The following is a 19,532-nucleotide window of genomic DNA, read 5'->3' as shown; positions in this document are numbered from 1 at the left end:
ACTCCAGGATAGCAGAGCAGAGTCTGAGGAAAATAAATACCGCTCTCAGCCGCTGGCATTCAATTCTAGAAAAAAAAAAAAAAAGGAGAAAAGTACAAAAAAGAGCCTCGTCTACACTCTGCCTCTTCGCCGGGGCACCTGAGAGGTCCTCTGGCTGCGGTGGGAGAGGGTGATTCCAATCGATACACATTACAGCTTCAACTGACAGCAACAGCTCACACTTTACATGTTTGTCTGTGACCGCATAAAGGGGCCGTACGACCATGTTTTCAGAGACGTCACCACTCCTTTGAGGAGCGACCGTGGCTCACTGGGTTAAGAGGTCGTCTGGGAACCGGAAGGTCAACGGTTCGATCCCCAACGTGTCACGTGTCGAAGTGTACCTGAGCGATACACTGAACCCCCCCTCCCCGGGCGCCCACTGCTCCCTATATACAGGGATGGGTCAAATGCAGAGAAAAATGTCCCCCTTAAAGGGATAAAGATAGTATCTATTCTATTCCTTGCGAGCACTTTATAGCTGTATGAAAGAAACATTTCACTGTATTCAATTATTAAAATCAAAAAGTGGCATGAATAAATGAAAACCAGCCTGAATAAGTGATGTGACAAGACAGACTAGAGGCGTGACCTTTAAAAGTGTCTGAATGTGTCGACAGACAAAAAGAGGTATGTGGTATGTATGTGCCCCCCCCCCCAACCCCCAAAAATGCATTTAAAAAACAAAAAAAGAAGCTGAATTGTAGAAAAGGAGAAATAGAGATTTTAAAAATGTCAGGAAAGATTAGTCTACTCAAAAACACAGACGAAACAATAAACATGGAAAGCGCCCACACTTTCATTGCGTCGCAATTTGTTTCTTTTGTTTCTCTCCTTAATATAAGTGTTTACTTGGGCAAAATCCAATCATTTCATTCTCTCCGAGCGTATTTCATGTATATAAACAAAGATTTGCTCGACCTCACTGGAGTATTAGCTTTAATGTATCGTCAGCAAGCTCTGGCTTTGAGAGGGCATTCATTTCAATTCGCCGATTTAAACACTCCAGTTTGTCGCAATCCTTCATCGCAGTACGCCACCAAGTCAACACGCACAATGGGCCTATTTTTCAATCTAATGGCGGAGCTTTCTTGCCATTAGTGGAATAAAACTGCTTTTTGCCTTTGAACAAGCCACTCAAAATGTAACCCTGCATTTTCGAAACGGATTTGAATAATTGATTGCAAGTTAAAACAGACATGAACCCCAAGAAACGGGCTCAGGATGGGAGCTGGAAATACAGCTTTTTTTCTTTCTTTCTTTTTGCCCCGAGGCCAGAAGATCGCTCATCTTAGAAAGATGGAAAATCTAGTCTTTGAGGATAGAGTGTAATCTCCAGTGAATCTAATGAAACAAAGTAAAAGATAACGCCACATTTCATCATATCGGAGACGGAGTGCTTCCTCTGGCTTGCCCTTGAGGTGGCAGGAATCCATAATCTGAGGAAGTCATTCTTTTCATGTAGTTGAGGTATCACGAGCCCTTGTTTGACCCGGCTCTCAAGACAACTGATTGACGAGCAGATCTGGTACTTGAAGCCAAAAGTCTACACCTCTCCCTCAAATGATTGTTTTTTTTGTTAAAAGGCTTTCTGGAAAAAAAACAAAGCAATTTAGATGGACCACGGCCTCCTCTTTTCCTCTAAATGACTCCTTATTCAATAGTTACAACAATAGTGACCTAATAAATATATTAACCATCACATTGTATTCGGTGATGGTGGATGAGATATTTTGTGTAACCAAATGATATTGCAGTATCACATATTTACAGCACTGCATCCTTGTGTATGTAAAAAAAAAAAATAGACATTTAGAAAAGCCATCTCTCCTTTCCGACTTGTCCTTGGCCCATTCCTTTGCAGTGAGCTTGTCTTTATTATTTAATTAAGCCACTACGGCCGTTACATTAATAATTGAGTGTGAGAGGAGACCCAGGGCAGCCGCAGGCTCTGGCGCATTGGGCTTCCTGGTGAGGAGTGTATTAAAAATGTGTGTGTTTATGTCCCCAGGGCGTCTGTCCTGGCTGCATAAAATTGAATTGGTTATATCTAATATATCATCCCCTAAGGGTGGCTGGCTGGCTGGCTGGTTGGCTGGGTGGCTGGGGAGGAGCAGGGGAGAGCTGAGATGGTCGCATCCTGCCAGCAGGGAATGAGTCCGTTCTTAGAGATTCAGAGAGACGCATGAGGCCGTGACGTTAATGTCCCTCAGAATCAAATCGATGGCTGTCTGCATCCTCGATGTGCATGGCTTTGAGCTAAGAAGCACAAGACAAGCCCAGAACCAGATTAAACCCACTCGTTACCGCAGTCTTTGTTCACTTCTGGTGTCTGGTGATGCATTCAGTGCATCAGTGAGAATGGGTGGAGAATTTCTTACGAAAACGGATTACAACCAGATACCAAATACAGAAAGAAGAAGAAGAAAAAAAAAGAAGCTTATGGCATTCATGTAGATACTAAGAGGATGAATGTTGGTGACAATGTGAGCGTCTGAATGTGGAAGCAGGAAAAACATCACTCATGATCCCTCCTTTCACAGACCGAGGGGCTGACTGCAAATGCACTCTCCCTCGCTGCCTTTCTCCACCTCTCTTCTTATCTGCTTCCACCACCATCCCCCACTCCCACCTCCACATCCAGCCTGCTCCGTGGCTTTATCCAACTCTGCACCTTTAAGGCCTCCAGACTCCAGAGGAATGAGCATTTTAACACCACCATTAAGGTCAGGGCCTAAATTATTGATCCGCCACCTCTATCAGCATAACGGTCACGTAGCCAGTATCACAATCTAACCCTGCCGCCCTCGGCCAGATCGCTGCAGCTCCCTCAATTAAGGAGGGATTCTCATTACAAAGGGAGACAGCGAGAGCGAGACTGAAAGAGCGCAAGGTGGAGGAGGAGGGAAAAAAGAAAAGAGAGAGAGAGAGAGAGAGAGAGGTCCATTTCAGGCGGGGGGAAAAGGGGGACAGCAGGCATTCTTTACACCCATCCTCCTCCCTCCCATCCACCTCCTCCCCCTTGAAGTCTCCCATCATCCCCCCAGACAAGACCCAAAGATGACAGGTCTTATCCTCACCAAAATGCGGGTGATAAGGCAGCTGTAAAAGAATAATAAAAGAATAATGCATGGAGGATGAAAGAGGGAAGGCAGACAGGGAGTGAGGCAGAGAGAGAGAGAGAGAGAGAGAGAGAGAGAGAGAGAGAGAGAGAGAGAGAGAGAGAGAGAGAGAGAGAGAGAGAAAGAGAGAGAGGCAGGCCAGGGAGGGGGCAGCAACATAAATAAAGATGCAGCACAGTTGTGCTGGATCTCCTAATGAATTCGGAAGGTCCTGGATCAATAACATCAGCGCGCTGACGACACATCACAAATGCCAAAGGAGCTCTCTGCCTTGAGCCCGGCCCGGAGAAAAACAGACATTTACCGCATCCTTCTGCTCCACGGAAATGACTGAAAATGACTGAAAATGACCGAATGCATCAACAATCGTCTTGAAAAGGAAGCAGATGAGAGTGTGTTTACCGCGTGATGCTGCTGCGAGGAGCATCAGGAAGCAGGAAGCAGTCGTGACGCTTGGTAATGGGGATGATTTCCACCTAGGAGATGCCGTGATAGTGGCCGCGCTATCAGTGCTATTAGCGATGCTGATGACAGATGGTTTCTTTGTCTCTATTCAGATTTATTTTCACAGCTGTCAAGAGAAAAACACACTGAGTACATCATTACCCAGTACAAATAGCCTGAAATGAAACAACCCCTGACATGACGGTCAAACTGTTTGCTGTACTGAAGATCTATCGAGTGAAAAACGAGAGAATATGTTGGAAATTGTTTTGGCAAAGTGTAACCGAGATGTGGATCAAAGCAGACATGGACGTGGGTCTCTGAATGCGTGCCCTCTCTCCCCATTCGCTCATAGACAATCATGGCCTAATGGCACCCATTAACATAATTGCCAACATAACTAGTGTTCCATGTCTGAGAGCCAACTACACAGAAAAAAGAAAAGAAAAAGAAAGATGAGAAGAGATGAAATTCAGCCAAACAGGGACAAACCCTAAAAACACATCGTGGGTGTTCAAGCTGGATCCCCCCCCCCCCCTTACCCCCTCACCCCCACCCTCCTCACCCGCTTTTCAAAGCTACAGCGCTTTGTGGAGACCCCCTGGGAAGGCTCTGGCATCTCAAGGAATGTGATGCCAGAGTGAGTGTGTGTGTCTGTGTGTGTTCGAGGGCACACACACGCACATGTTTGTATGCAGCACAGATAGCGGGGTGGAAGAGCAGAGCTTCCCTCACATGTTGGTAGCTGCCTCGGCGCTCAAAGATTGGGCCCCGACACGCGCTTCACACCAAACACAACCTGCCAGGCGAAATGAAATTCCCATTATTTTTAATTAATCCCTAATTAAAATATATTACTCCACAGATTCCACAAATCTCTCTTAATATGCAAATGTGGCCAATTCAAGGATATTTACATATCATTAATTAAGGGAGGCACATTCTCTTAGTCTAATGAGCTGTGGCCCGGGTCTGCCAAGGAAAACTAAACGCTGGGCTCAGGAGTGAGTAAGCACAGCCACGGGGGGATGTCGGCTCTCTGTTGAGTCAGGACTATCAACCGTTAGCGCCGGGGCGAAGTAGACAACAAGAACTCTGCTCGGCTCACAGAAATCCAGCCCGAAACACTTTAGCGTCGTTAAAAACTGCTACCGGCGATGCAGCTCGCGTCTTCGCGCCTATTTGGCCGACTGGTGTGTTTTTCTCATTCCTGAGGATCACCAACCAAAAGAGGATGTGACCTCATGCAGAGGTGTTTCCATGCAGAGGCTGCGAAGGATACGTTATCACTGTCACTAGCACTATCACTCTGCAATACCACCGCCGTTACATGCGGTGAGTTCATGCCCTCCCTTCTGGAGACTGTCTAAAGGAGTTCATGTGGACAAAAGGAAGCCATGAAACGCAAACAAATGCAGACGAGGTAAAGTGAAGGTTACGCTCTTAATATCTACATTCTCCTTCTTTTTTTTGTGCACTATCTTATCAAATTTAAATAGTAATTGTCATCTTTGGAAACTTTGAGATCGCCACCCGAATCGAAAATGAACTCTAGTGAGCACCGGCTGTTAAACAAAATTACAAAAGGACTGATAGTGGTGGAAAGTACTGAGGTACTTCTACATCACACAAGTATTTAAATGTTGTAATAATTAATATTTATATCCAGATCAGTGGTTCTCAACCCCGGGGTGGGTACGCCTCCAGTGGGTCAAAAGATAACTCTTCTGGTGATAAATGGGATTTGAAAGCTACATAAATTGATATCATTTTTTCCCGCTCCTTTACTCATTTCTTTTACGAGATATTGGATAGTTCTACCTTTATTTGGTTAACACTTATTGAAATCAAACAAAGTGAGTTGTTTAGAGGGGGAAATCCCTCTTTAGTGGAAGTGCACATGTGCAACATGTGCCAAAGCGTTTCAGAGAGACTCGTGCGTGATTTCGAGGGTTACAAGCCAAAACAGGCTGTCAACAAATGCAGTATAATAAACTCCCCACCAGCATATAGAATAAATAAAACGAGCTCCAACTCAACCAGCTGCAACATGAACATGCTTCAAACATATTAATTCATCAGTAATAATAATCCAATGATATATGTTGCAATTTAACTACATGTAACAGGAGCAATCATTCTGCATAATGAGTTTATTATACTTTCCATTCATTACATGCATTGTGCTGAAAAAAAACCATGTTTTACTTAAAAATTTGAATGCAATACTTTTACTTGTAATTGAGTACTTTTCCATTGCAGCATTGGTACTTTTGCTTGAAGGATCTGAGCACTACTTCAACGCCTGCATATTAATGATACGATGTAACAGAGTGAAATTCCTCCTTTAGTGTATTTTCAGTGTGCATCACTGTATGAGTAACCTTTTTATTAACTGCAGCACCCGCCTGCTAATTATTGAAGTGAATCTGTGGAATGCATCCAACCATTTATGCACAGTTGTTCGTGGAGACTATTCATGGATATCATGTTGTATTAGGTGGTTTGAAGGAGAGTAAGGAAATGGAGTGGGGTGAGCCATACCTTGTCCATCTCCTTGTTCGCCACTTTTCCAGCTGCTCTAATTTGACACCTTGAGCATTGGAGGGGGGGGGGGGGGGAGGGTTAACTAGGTGGGGGAGTGCAAAGACACAGCGGAATTCATTAAGAATAGCAAACCCCTCTCTCCCTTCAACCTCCCTCCAACGCTAATGACATCAGAGGTTAGCAGGAGCGAGAGGGGGAGAGGCCGAGGTAGAAACCATGAGACGGAGGGGAGATGCATGAAATTGGAAATATTTCAAAGAACTATATTTTCAAGGGAGGCAAGTGAAAAGTGGTGAAGTGCATTGGAAGAAAACACAGAGGCCTTGTTTGCTTGGTTTGGTCCGAGTGTATTTCTGCATCCTTTTAACATTCACACGAATTGAAAGGTTTCAAAAACTGCTATTTTGCCTCTGACAGTCCTAATGCACTATGATGACATACCAACTACCGACTGCAGACCTTCGAAAAACCCATTTATGCCACACTTTGTAGGTTGGATGGAGTGCAATCAGAACTTTTTCAAAATTGTGATTACCACGTACTGGCACAGTAATCTGTGGCTGAGGAATTGGCTGGCTAATGGCAGTTTCACATCAGCCATCTATAGGGACCCTGCAGACAGGTAAAGTGGTAGTTGCAAGATATTGAAATGGCCAGTGCCACCTGGGATGAAAGGCCTTTAAAAAAAGTATGAAGAACTTCTTTTTTTTCTTCTCGAGGAACAGCAGCACTGTGTGTAACATGAGCAGCTTTATCTTTGCAGTCACTTAAAACATCAAACACTTTGCTTCCCAGCAACTCTGAAGATGCTGCTTGACTTTAGACCTGGAGGGAAAATCATTGACGTGCAAGATAAAAAAATATATGTATAAAGTTTCTAAGCCAAAATGAAATCCTCGGTGAAACAGTGTCCCGGGACCTTTCAAATGCTCATTTCCATTCATCTACCAGTGACATTTTTCATGACATACTCTCTGGCAAACTATATAAATCATAAATCCAATTCAAGCCTATTACTGAAGAACTTTTAAAGTTATCCTTCATTAATGTTAATGGATTTTTTTAGAAGAGGCCAGTGGTGGTTAGGGCTACATGGCTGCTTTCCCAAGCTTGTTTAACAGGCTTCAGACAGAGATGGATGCTTCCCGCAGTCCGATAGGCTCTCTGAGCCATCTATCACCCGGAGGACCCACCCACAGAGCTGGCGTTCCATAACAAAGGGCAGGCAGGAAAGCTCCTGATTGACAGCTTTATGTGTGTGGTGGCTAGTGAGACAGCAGAGAGGAGACGCGGTATCTGTTTCTGGCCTCAGTGCTGGCTCTCTTTCTGAAAATGAGTTGTGAAGAACACAACAAAATAATGAGTGAGCAGGGGAATCGATCAATATGCCGACACATGAGATAAATGGGAGAATCAAGCGCGCGCCAAAAAAAACACACCCCTTAATGCTGCTGAGTAGGTACAAAACTAATCAGGCAAATGAAGCTGCCCGAGCAACGTAAACTGTGACTGGAGAGCAGTGTTAAGGCATAAACAGTTATTATCATAAAGATTATTACCCTTACACCTCAAGACTCGCTAATTAGCGCAATAAACAGCCTAAATTCTGAAATATATGGCCGCAATAAAAACCCGCCGCAACATGTAAATACAGATGCTGCACGCACAAGGACACAGATAAAGGGATAACACACTCCAGCTCAAAAAAAGATTTAAAATCTATAATAATGCAACACATGTACGGGCATACACTGCTTTGCTGCTGCCACAGCTGTAATCATTTTACGAGGGGCCACAGTTCCTCTCAGGGCTGTATATATATCGATGCTGCACGCACATATATATATATACATATATATATATATATATATGTATATATATATATATACATATATATATATGTATATATATATATGTATATATATATATATACATATATATATATATATATATATATGTATATATATATATATACATATATGTATATGTATATATATATATGTATATATATATATATATATATATACGTATATATATGTATATATATATATGTATATATATATATGTATATATATATATATATATATGTATATATATATATATGTATATATATATATATATATATATATATATATTCTTGAAATGCAGACAAAAAGGAAGAAAGTGGGGGAGGATGTTTCAGAAGAGACACACTAAATTTGGACAGTAAGTAGTATCACCCCGTTGGCGCGGTACACCGCACATTCGCAACGCCCCATTTAACCGCACACGGCGCTTCCCTCTGCTGCCTTCATTTGCATACTTCAGCAGGGCCCTGACGGATGAAGACGGATGGGGCAAAATCAGCCTCACTGAAACAACTGTTTTATCAAGGTTAAACTATCCAAGAAGCTCTTAACCCCCTCGCCTCTATCACACTACAGCTCTCCCAATATCAATCTATCAATATGATCTTATCGGCAGGGAGGGGGCTTAAGACGCTCTTCATAAACTCAAGTAATAGGAACATAAAGGAATTTTATGTGTTTAGGGGAGGAGAGAGCTAAACACGGTGCTGAAGGACATGTCCAATAAAAAACAGGATACAAGGTGGTGCCAGCAAGCCAAATAAAATATAACAGAAGAAGAAGGAAGAGCTGCTCGCGCCCGGAGGCGTGAGAGGCATGTGTGGAGTCACGGGGTCGTCGGTTCAGATCTTGTGAACAAATGGTGAAAAGCATGGATAAGATGCACTAAAAGCCTCCGTCAACTGGCTCAACGTGAACTTGAACGAGGTACTGACACAGACACTGCTCCAGTGAAAGCTGCCTTTTATGTAAAAGCTCAAAACTCATCTCCCCTTTGTACTACAAATACCTAAAGCAGGGTGTCTTAATGAATGGAGTCCAAAGAAAAACTGTAACAGGATAGCCCCCGATGTGTACAAAAACGAAATATATATAAACAAAGTTATCACTATTATTATTGTAATAATAATACTAATATTTAAATACATCTATATAATATTTTTTTAAACATATGTATTTAATATTTTAATTTCTCCTATTTTTCTGAGGAGAAATGGCATGTTTTAAATTCATTGTCATGTAAAATGAGAGTTCTTGTCTTGTTATCCTAAAACAATTGCCTTCCCATGGTGAGTCCTGTGCAAAAACAATATTGATAAATTGTGCTTCAACAGACTTCAGGGTGTGGCAACCACACAATGTATGCTTATGTTTGTGTGTGTGTGATATTTCCATGTCACACCTCTCACTTGCTTTTTTACTCTGCGAGCTACTGTCTATTAACACACACACACACACACACACACACACACACACAAAGACAGCTATAAAGTGGCTGATTTACACAAACACTGGATTCACCAAAACAGTGTAAAATCAGAGACAAAAAGGAAAGAAATAAACAATGTGAAAAATCGGACCATGCTTTGGGGAGGATTCCTGCATATTCTCTAAGATGTTTCAATTTATTTTGTAAATACCTAAAACATCTAACACTCCAACAGCATGATCCCATTCTGGATGACACCAAACACCAAAACATGGCCTTGAAAGTAAGAGAGCTGAAGCGGACACCTCTCTGACACAACGGCAGCGAAAGCCTCATATTATACACTTCGTCTGCAAGGCTTTAGCATGAATGTGTTTCAGGTGTTAACATTCAGCATTCAAGCTAAGTGCAGTGTCAGCAATTAGAAATGAATACTCGTGATATTAATACGCAGATTACAATGGTCGTACTTTCTCATTTCACATTTTTGTTGTAACTGACACTAAATGCGCAGCCAGACCTTTTATGATACAATGTTGCTGGTGAAATGACACTATTACAAAAAATGACGAATAGTTTATAACACACATCGGCACACATAAACCTACATGTACACACACACACACACACACATCATGAGAGCAAACTACCTCCTGACTTTTGATCTTTGAAGGGTAAAAACTCTGTTAAAAGTGGCTTGGTAATAAATGAACAGAAGTATATAATTTGCTGATTATGCTCAAGTAGAAAAAAGAAAATGACAGCCATTAACATAATTTCAGTTGGAGTTAACTGTCCAGAACTAACACCGCCAAAGGCAAGCTGGCAGACAGAAGGCACAAAGGAAACCCACAGCTTTCGGTCTTTGCGTTGAGATACGGATATCTACAGTACAGGGAACCAGGAGGCGTCACTGTGTTATCAATCCTGATCGCTGCAACTGGGAAAAACAGAAAACATATTTCACCTTGTTCGACATCTGAATTAAGACCATAAACGTCAAGGTTTGGTTTGTTACCACACTGATAAATATTACAGTCTAGTAATGAGGCCTTTACTATATATACATGAAGTAGATTCTCCACAATAACAAGTCAAAGCAGCTGCTGGTTGACAAAATCAGCACCGTTTCTGAAGCAATTTCAGTTTAATGAGAGTTTTCATGATGCAAGTTGTAATGACGTGAACTGATTCAAGGAAAACAAGCAAAATGATTTCTCACCCTAATGGCAGTTTTGACTCACTAATTGATTTTTTTTAACAAAGCAAACAAGAAGTGTTTTGATCCACATGGTGAGTTTTGTGCTTCTTTTCTTTGTTTTTCGTGAACGCTGAGGGTTCCCTTTCTTGCCTGAAAGAGCCGACACTACGTCAGATTTAAGGGCCCTCGTGTCTGCGTCTCTGAAAACGGTCTTTCCGGTGCCGGGCAGCTAGGCCGAGTGCTGACCTCTGCTAACACTCGTGCTCTGGCTCTCACTGTGCTAAATGCTACCTGTGGTCTCCCATCTGCCCAGGGAAGTGATCCAAAACTGCAGCACCCCGTGTCTCTATGGGCCCCCACGGAATTATCAGCAACAATCCCAGGAGACCGCCCGCCCACCCGCCTATTTCTGCCCCTCCGACACACACATTCTGACACACGCACAGAAATAGTAGGTAGCACACGCCACACTGAAGATTGCCAGCAGGAGGCTGTTTGATTTTGCAGCCACAAAAACAACTCTTTATGTGGCTAAATTTATCATCGCCCTCCACCACAGTATTTCTGTCTTTCTCTACAGTTTCAATATCTCTTCTCTCTTTTTCTCTTCGAGTGTGTGTGTGTGTGTGTGTGTGTGTGTGTGTGTCTGCATTGTTCTTTGTCTGCGCCTTTCCTTCCACTCAAGGTGCCGAGGTTACCAAGGCTCATCTGTGGCCCCTTTGTCTCTCACGGCAACAGCAAGGTTTATTAACATAAATTAGAATAGCTCACCGAGAGAGTACCTTGTCGCTATGCGTTACCCACGGCAACCTCTCCTCCACTCTCAATCCACCTGAGTGTGTGTGTGTGTGCGCGCGTGTGTTTGTGTGTGAAATAAAGAAAGAGAGAAAGAGAGAGAGAGAGAGAGAGCACTCCCCTGCATCTAAATGTGAAACTACTCTGAAACGAGGGAGACACATCCACACCCATCTCTCCCCTGTCCTGATTAAAATAAATGGTGCTATCTGCACTGCATGACTCACTACACCATGGCATTACTATCAGTAATTGAAACATCCAATCACTACTGAGCCATCAGCCTCACTGCTCTTCCCCATCTGACTTTGTGGCACCTGATTGAACACCCCACTGTATGGGAAGTATTACGGGATATGCCGACGAGTTGGTATGAAGAAATGCCGAAGAGGGGAGCAGAAGCACTGCGTCAACGGGGGTGCAATTCAAGCGTATGTTTGTTTTTGCATGATATATAGTATGTGTCTGGGTGGGAATGCGTAGTGTACGGGATGTATAGAAATGTGCATGCGTGTTAGTGTGTTAGTGTGTGTGTGTGTGTGTGTGCGTGCGCCCCACTCAACATCCTTAGCAGATATCCTAAGATAGTCGGGTCGTCGGGTAGAGTCGGGTAGCCTCATTGATTGGTGTTGATTCCATCTGGGCAGCGAGCAGCGACTGACAGTGGATCTAAGCCGCTTCGAAAGGCAACCATTAATCTTGGTCCTGTTTAAGCAGCATGTATTAATTTATGTCATTTTTACTAAGTCAGCCAGGGAAGAGCGCTTGCTATTTCACATTCTGACTGTTCATCGAAGTCAGGGAAGGAAGGGGGGGGGGGGGCTTTTATACAACCCAGCATGCTGCCAACACGCCACTTACACCGTAGTGCCAGAGAAATGAGATCCCCACACCTCAAATTAAAGGTTATCAACTGACAGGGCAACCGCCACGATCAAAGCATCCAAGAAAATCTGAACGTATGGGTTACATTTTTATATTTAAGAAACGATAATGACTCTTCAGTCAAACAGAAGGGGGGGGGGGGGGGGGGGATGTGACATGTTGTGCATGTAACCAAAGACTTTTAATACTATGAAATATGAAAAACTAAACAGTGTAATTCAGAGGTTTTGAAGTACCGGTACACAGTTGGAGCTCCATGAACATATCAGTCATAAGATCTGCAGGTGTTTGAACGCCAACAATATGAGGATATACGCGTCCACCGGTCCTACTGCGTGAGGCAATTCCACCAGACTCTGGAAAATCCAATCATATCCAAACAGCACCAATAAGAAAAACAATGGATGAGGCAATTGCAACTGCAATAATGTCACCAGAGCTGTTTTGTAGACACTAAAAGCTGCTCCAGAGACAAACATCTGATAAAAAAGAAACTCCACCCCGCCATAGAGCAGATTTCCTCTCTAAAGCAATTTTATATTCGATAAGTGGGAAGGCATTCTTAGTGTAATGGAGCTGAATATGATCTCTGTCAGAAAACTAAGAACACAGCCTTGTATGAAAGCTCTGTTTGTCGAATGGCCGGTATACTGCTGCATCTGATAACCAGATTGAGAAATGCAGGAAACAAACTATAGATAGAGATGCAATGCATTCATATTCTGCTGAATAGGTGAACTGATAAACCTGTTTCCCTGTCATTAATGCTGTTTCAATGAATGTGAAAAAATGTACATGGAGGGAAGAATTGTTATGTGATACATTTAAAAAGGACATGGACACACACTAACGTGCATGCGTGTAGACAGACACCACACGGGAATTCAAACTTTGATTTTGAATTTGTTTTAAAGGCTGAGAGAGGCAGAAAAGAGCTGCTTCAACTTAAAAAAGAAAAATGGCAACAACAAACACACCTGGCGGTCTAGCTATGCTCTCACACACACACACACACACACACACACCTACGCACACACACGCTCCTTTGCCATACGTTGACATGCAGAATATGACCATTCTACAGCCAGATCTGTTATCATGGCTAATTACAACTCCCACCTCAGATATACAGGGCTGTAATTAGCCTCTTAAAACATGATTAACATGTCTCAATTAAGCCAGTCAACATTTGCATAATATATTAGCTGTCCTAATTGCGAGTGAGTTTATATCAGAGGACAAGAAACAGCAAAAAAGAAAAGAAAATACACGCTGTAGCTCGTGAAGTGCACTGATAATGTAGTCAGTGGATATAAATATAAATATAGAGGAAATGGCAGTCGGTAAAATGCAATTCAGTCTATTTTTGTTTGACATAACTCACTTTAAAAACACAATCAGCACATCCCGGCTCAGACTACTTACAGAAATATATATCGTGTTTATTATTATTCACTGAGAGGAACGTCTCTGGTAAGTGGATGAATAGTTTCCTATAAACTCGCAAATCAAAGCCCGGCAACATCTTCTCAGGAAAACTTTGCCACTCGTTTTGAAGTTATTTATTTCGAGCCATTTAAGAGAGAACAGACAGAGTCCTGTTCAGCCTTATTTCCGTGGAAACTAAAACATGGGGGGGGGGGGTGCAGGGGGGGGGGGGGGGGATAAACTGCTGCTTCGGCACTTCCAAGCCGGGGACAGATATACAGTCTCCCAGCTAGCGCGGGGAAACCAAGGACATAGCTATTAGTTTCAGGACAGCGCCACATTGGAAACTAATGCCTCCATCTGTCACTGGAGATGAGAGGAGAGTAACAAAGAGCGGCAACACTAACCCCTGAACTCATCATGGACAGCCATGTCAATTAAATACTGAAAAACAGCAGCACTGGGAGCCATAGTGACCAGTCTATCCACCGCTTCATGGGAGCTCAACTCGTACCTCCATCAACGCTTAATGTGAATGTTATTGGAAACACCATGAATAGTCATTTGACATTTTACCACCACGCACCTTTTCAGATATTTCAAGCCTAAGCCTACGAATATTGATCTGCAACTTAATTGATAAATAATTTTAGCCATTTTTTTAAGCAAAATGCCAAACTTTTGTTGTTTCCAGCCACTCCGATGTGAGGATTTGTTGATTTTTTCTGTTTTGTATTATTGTAAATTGAATATCTTCTGGTTTTGGGATGCCGGTCGGACAAAACAAGAAAATTGAAGATGTCACTTTAGCCTCCAAGATTATGGACAAAAAGATTACTCATTTTAATCAAGAAAGTAATCAGCAGACTCATCAATAATGAAAGTAATTGTTTGTTGAAACCCATCTAACAACACTGCACTTTAAGGATAGTTGTCAAAAAGAAAAACTTTTGCTTTGTGCTGATGATGAAAACGTGAAAGTGACTAGACCAACACATACTGTGAATAACTAAAATGTGTGTACATGTCTAATTAGCAGGGAGAGCTTTGGTGGTGGCGGGGGGGGGGGGGGGGGGGCTGCTGTTAGCGAGAGCTACTGATTCAGCAGGTCTACGGCTCCGATAAGTTCAACCGGTGTAATGCATTATCCGTCTGATCACATTAGTCATGCAGGAGCTCACCATCTGACCCGGGCCTGCATAGGGGTACTGTGAGGCTGCTGACACGAAGTGGCCTGACGAAACAGTCCCAGGCCCGCAGATAGAGAGACAGAGAGAGGGGGAGAGAGAGGGAGAGAGAGGGAGGGAGAGGGAGAGAGAGAGAGGGAGAGAGTAGGCCTGAAACCTGACACCCAGAAACACTGACTTGGTGTCTGGCTTCTTTTACTTAGTCAACCATACGTGCCAGCTTCCCTCGCCGTAATGGTTCCACACAAACAAAGACACTCTCCAACTCTCTTCACAGGATGTGAAGCTAAGCAAACAAATTGTAAGTGCTTCTCAGGAACTGTAGAAACAAGGAGAATATTTTTTTTTTGTGTCGAGGGGCCCCGGTAGTCAGGACAAACATGAAATACAACACTGCCGGGCCAAAAGGAACGTCTGTAAGTGGTAACACAAAACCTCCGGCGTTGGTTTTTTTCATAAGCCAGCATGCGAACCTGAGCTTGTTTAAGCTTGCTAAATACTCTCCTGCCGTGACACGGGCCCGACCCCGGCACAAATATACAGGGAGCGGGGCGGGGTGGGGTCATCAGTTAAGGCCTGCTCTGTCTGCTATTGGCATGCACTCCCTGCCTTGTTTGTCAGCTGCTCGCCAATGGACACCTCACTGCTGCAATGTCCCCATATTGCTGCTGTCAACACACTAGCACGCCAGCGCTGCGCCACGAAAGAGGTGTACACGTAACGCACGCGAATAACTACATGCGACAAATGATATATGATCCGAAAGAAATGTCTCCACTCTTCAGTAAAAGGTCGAGGGGAAGGGCCGGCCTCTAAAAACCAGAAAGCGCTGCACTCGTCTCCTGCTCGCACTTGTTCTCAAAGACACTCTTGCAACAATGTAAAAAAGCAAGAAAGAAAAAAAAGCGTGGAGAAGCTGACTCTTTGTAAAGCATATGAAAAAGACCTGACAAATTACAGGCTGTACCCCGCTCGCATACACTGCACTCAGCACATTTGGCTGTAAATGCCATGGTGAAGGTTTGAGTCATTTTCTCTGTCACTGCAGTGAAAGGATTTTTCAGTTTCGTCTGCACAAACCTCCTATGGGCGAGGATGAGCCGCGGCTCAGCTCTTCAAACGCAGACGGGGAGGACACAGCGAAAGGCAGCCATCGAGGCTCGATTCGCTCATCAATTGTTTGGGTTATTCTTAACTTTTAAATGCTTTTCTGTCTCCATCAAAGCAACGTGGTTATTTAGGGCTTGCTGATTTGCGGTTCGGAGCATGTTTTTCAAATACACTTGGGACTTTGAAAGAAAACAAACTAAAAGCTGATTCAAAAGAAAAAAGAGAGAGAGAATATAAACTATGTTGAAATATGTTCACATCCAAACTTGGTCCTAATTTGCAGGCTGAGGGGGAGCCTCTCTCTCTCTCTCTCTCGTCACAGGCTCTGTGAAATCCTGGGTTGCCAAGAACGGTGGGAAGAGAGGAGAGGCAGGGGGGAAAGCCAGGAAAAGGTCCAAGTCACTTTGTTCTTCTTTTTGGAAACGAACTCTAGTTGAACCCAGGGAGACGCCAGACAGTTTACAAAGAGCTCAGGCATTACTCTCTCCCTTCTCCAAGCCTTGCAATTTAGAAACAGGGCCCCAACCTACTGTAGCTTTCTCCTCACAGAGAGCACTTTAACCTTTAAATCTGATGAAAATCCCAAAGTGTCTGCTGGTTCCTTCTAGTTTTCTTTTGGGGGGGGGGGGGGGTTGTTTTGAAAAAACCTGTGCCAAACTCTGACTCACAAGAATGAAATGTCTGCCAATAAGACTTCATGTACAATGAAGGAAAATGGCACTGCCTCCATACCGACCCTGTGTTTATTTTTAACTGTCATGGCTGTTGAGTGCAACCGACCAGACGAAGCGACAAGGCTATCTCAGTAACCTCGGAGACAGCTTCAACGCTTGTGCTCACCGATAAGGTGAACTGGATGTTTTGTTTTATTTCCTCCCTTGAAAAGCCGCCTCTCAAACCTCGCTCGGCCCACATCCCTCAGAGAATATCCACACAGGCTCTCGTCACGTGAGCCGCTCTTCTTTTAATCTGCTCTTAAGTGAGTCATAATTCACACATTCCTTTTCATGACTTCGACTCTTGTTGCAAACATCAACAGAAAAAAATCCCTCTGACCTGCCTCTGCATTTAAAAACAGCTCACTTAGCAAACACCATCAGACTCAGGCCAAGGAAAACAGACGTGGCGGGGTGAGAGAGCCCGGCCCCAGAAAGGACCAAATGTCGGCATGAAAACACTCCAGTCCAATGACAGCCCCTCATCTGGGGCCAGTGCACGGCGTGTGACGTTTGACAGGGAAAACGTATCACAAATCAGAAGAATCTTCTTTTTTTTATGCCCAATACATTTACAGTGGCGAGAGAGCGAGGAATGTCAGGATGATCATAATCTCTCTTTTTATTTTTTTTGCTAAATAAAGTAAAGAGGTGACGCTACGATACGGGGGATACACTAGTCCACAAAACCGACAATATTGTCAATAGCATCTGTGAGTGCAAGCACAAATCCAGCAAACAAAAGAAACAATAAAGAACAGAAAGACTTACCTGTTTTCTCTTTTATTTCACACAAGACGTTGAAGAGAGCAGGTTTCATTCTGTGGCAGTTCAGTGCATGCTTCCTAAAAAGAGGACAGGACATCCCTTTCCAGATCAATATTCAAACAAGTGGAAATAGTAACAAAGCCACAAAAAGAGCAGGGCATTCTAAAATCACCAACATATCACCGTGAAGATGATTTCTCAGATTCTCCTGCTGTTTCTCAAGCAGGCTAATTTATTATAAAGACCAAAGTGAATTAAAATATGAATCTTATTTCGACTGAATCCATAGTCTGTGACTTGAATTATTTGTGTCACATAAATACATAATTAGACTTAAAAACAATAATAATACAAAATGCAACAACACTCAGTAACATTGCACCTGTAACATGCCTCAAATGCATTTTGCATTATAATTGTGATAATTACTGATCAAAAGTACGACAGGAAAGGATCTGCAACATGTTATCACAGCACAGGATTAACCAGCTGAACTCCTCTGTAACAAGGTGAAAGAGTCTGAGAAACTGCTTCAGTTCAAACATCTCTGAACAAATCATCCTAATCCACAATAACCGCGCGATAATTAATAGTTTTGATGAAAACAAATATTAACCCAAAAGTTCTTTCAAATAATTAAATACGAATCCTGACAAGTTTTTTTTTATGGTCTTTTTTTATTCGCTCTCCTCGCAGGCACTTCGTTGGGCGTAATTGCTTTCATTTAGAAGCGCACACCACAATGTAATCTTCCCCCTCCATCCCCAACAACATTGGCTCTCGTATTAATACTACAAGTGTTTTTTTTTTGTGGTTTTTTTTTTTTGGTATAGCCTCACCTTGCCTGTGCTTCGTCTAAGCTTTGGTCTGTGATGGTCATTATTTGTTGTAATATGTCTCCGATGTCCTGCTTTCTTCCGTCTCCGTCCGTCCCCGCCGTGCCATCCTGCATATGCTGCGCCAGGCCGGGGTGTCCGGCCATGCCTACCCCGTGGGAGTGCATCAACCGAGGCTGCTCGTCCATCATTGACCACGGTTCCTGCTGCCTCGCCTCCAACTTTTCAATTTTTATTTCAAGAGGTTGGGGGGGGAAAGAAGAAAAAATATCCTCGGAAATTCCTCTGCGTCTCTGTCAGCGCCGACACTCCTCCTTTTTCCTTGGTACGCTTTTCTGGATTTGGGAGGAGGGAGACTGACAAACCTTCTCTCTTTCTTTCTCTCTCTCGCGCTCTCTCTCTCTCGCTCTCTCTCCCTCCCTCTCTCTCTCTCTCCCAGCTGGTTTATGTGAAATCTGATCTGAATCGCTGCTTTAGCCACTCCTGCACCGCTACTGTAGGGAAGGGGAAAAAAAAAAAGCAGGATTGAACATTAAAGGCTCCTAATCTGATTAAAAGTGGAGCGCGTCGAGCTCCTCTGATGTGAAACCTCCGATGTAGCCTCCTCGCGAGCTTGACGCGCTAAGGACTCAACTTGCCTTTGAAGGTTTCGGATACAAAGTAACCACCAACTGTTATTGTTCCGCTTATGTCTGGTAACTGACTCATAATCAGAGTATGGCTGGAAAGCGCCGCCCCTCGAGCCACGATTGGAGAAGAAGGAGCGCGCAAGTCCCACCTCGGTCCTCTCCGAAAACGTCAATCATCCTCCTCGGGAAGGTGGGACACTGTAATAAACATAAAGAGATGTGACCGGACCGGGTGGCTATGTGGTGATGGATAGAGAGTGAATATGTAGCCTAATAAATAATTGTGAGTGGCAGTGAAGCTCTGACCCAACAGGACAGCATGGCGGTGCTTGTGGAAGACACTCTGTCAACCCTGCCTATATATTTTCCGGCTGAATATTTACATCCTTGTAATCAGTCAAAGGAATAATAAATCAAGATGAATTTATTAGTTTGTGGGAAGCACTTTCACGAGCCTTTTGTTGTATCACGGGACCACGGCCGTTGTTACAGCAAATGTACTGATGCCAAAGTCTAACCTGTATTTAAACATCCTGGCACAACTATTTT

At 43.4% G+C, this 19,532-nt stretch overlaps 1 protein-coding gene across 7 annotated transcripts in view; it reads right to left on the bottom strand.

The window, feature by feature from the left end:
* Positions 1 to 19,020, bottom strand: part of pbx1a (pre-B-cell leukemia homeobox 1a) — a 43,405-nt gene extending 24,385 nt beyond the window's left edge. For all 7 annotated transcript variants that reach the window (XM_079284910.1, XM_079284912.1, XM_079284914.1 and 4 more), the window contains exons 1-2: positions 18,358 to 19,020; positions 17,522 to 17,595 (exon numbers count right to left, since the gene is read on the bottom strand). In XM_079284910.1, the coding sequence (XP_079141036.1) occupies positions 17,522 to 17,595; positions 18,358 to 18,545 (262 nt within the window). In that variant the 5' untranslated portion in view covers positions 18,546 to 19,020. The remainder of the gene's footprint in view (positions 1 to 17,521; positions 17,596 to 18,357) is intronic.
* Between the last annotated feature and the right edge of the window lie 512 nt (positions 19,021 to 19,532).

Source organism: Melanostigma gelatinosum (assembly GCF_949748355.1).
Source record: "Melanostigma gelatinosum genome assembly, chromosome: 15".
NCBI lineage: Eukaryota > Metazoa > Chordata > Actinopteri > Perciformes > Zoarcidae > Melanostigma > Melanostigma gelatinosum.
The sequence above is the reverse complement of the archived record's forward strand: the minus strand, read 5'-3'. Positions and strand labels throughout refer to the sequence as shown.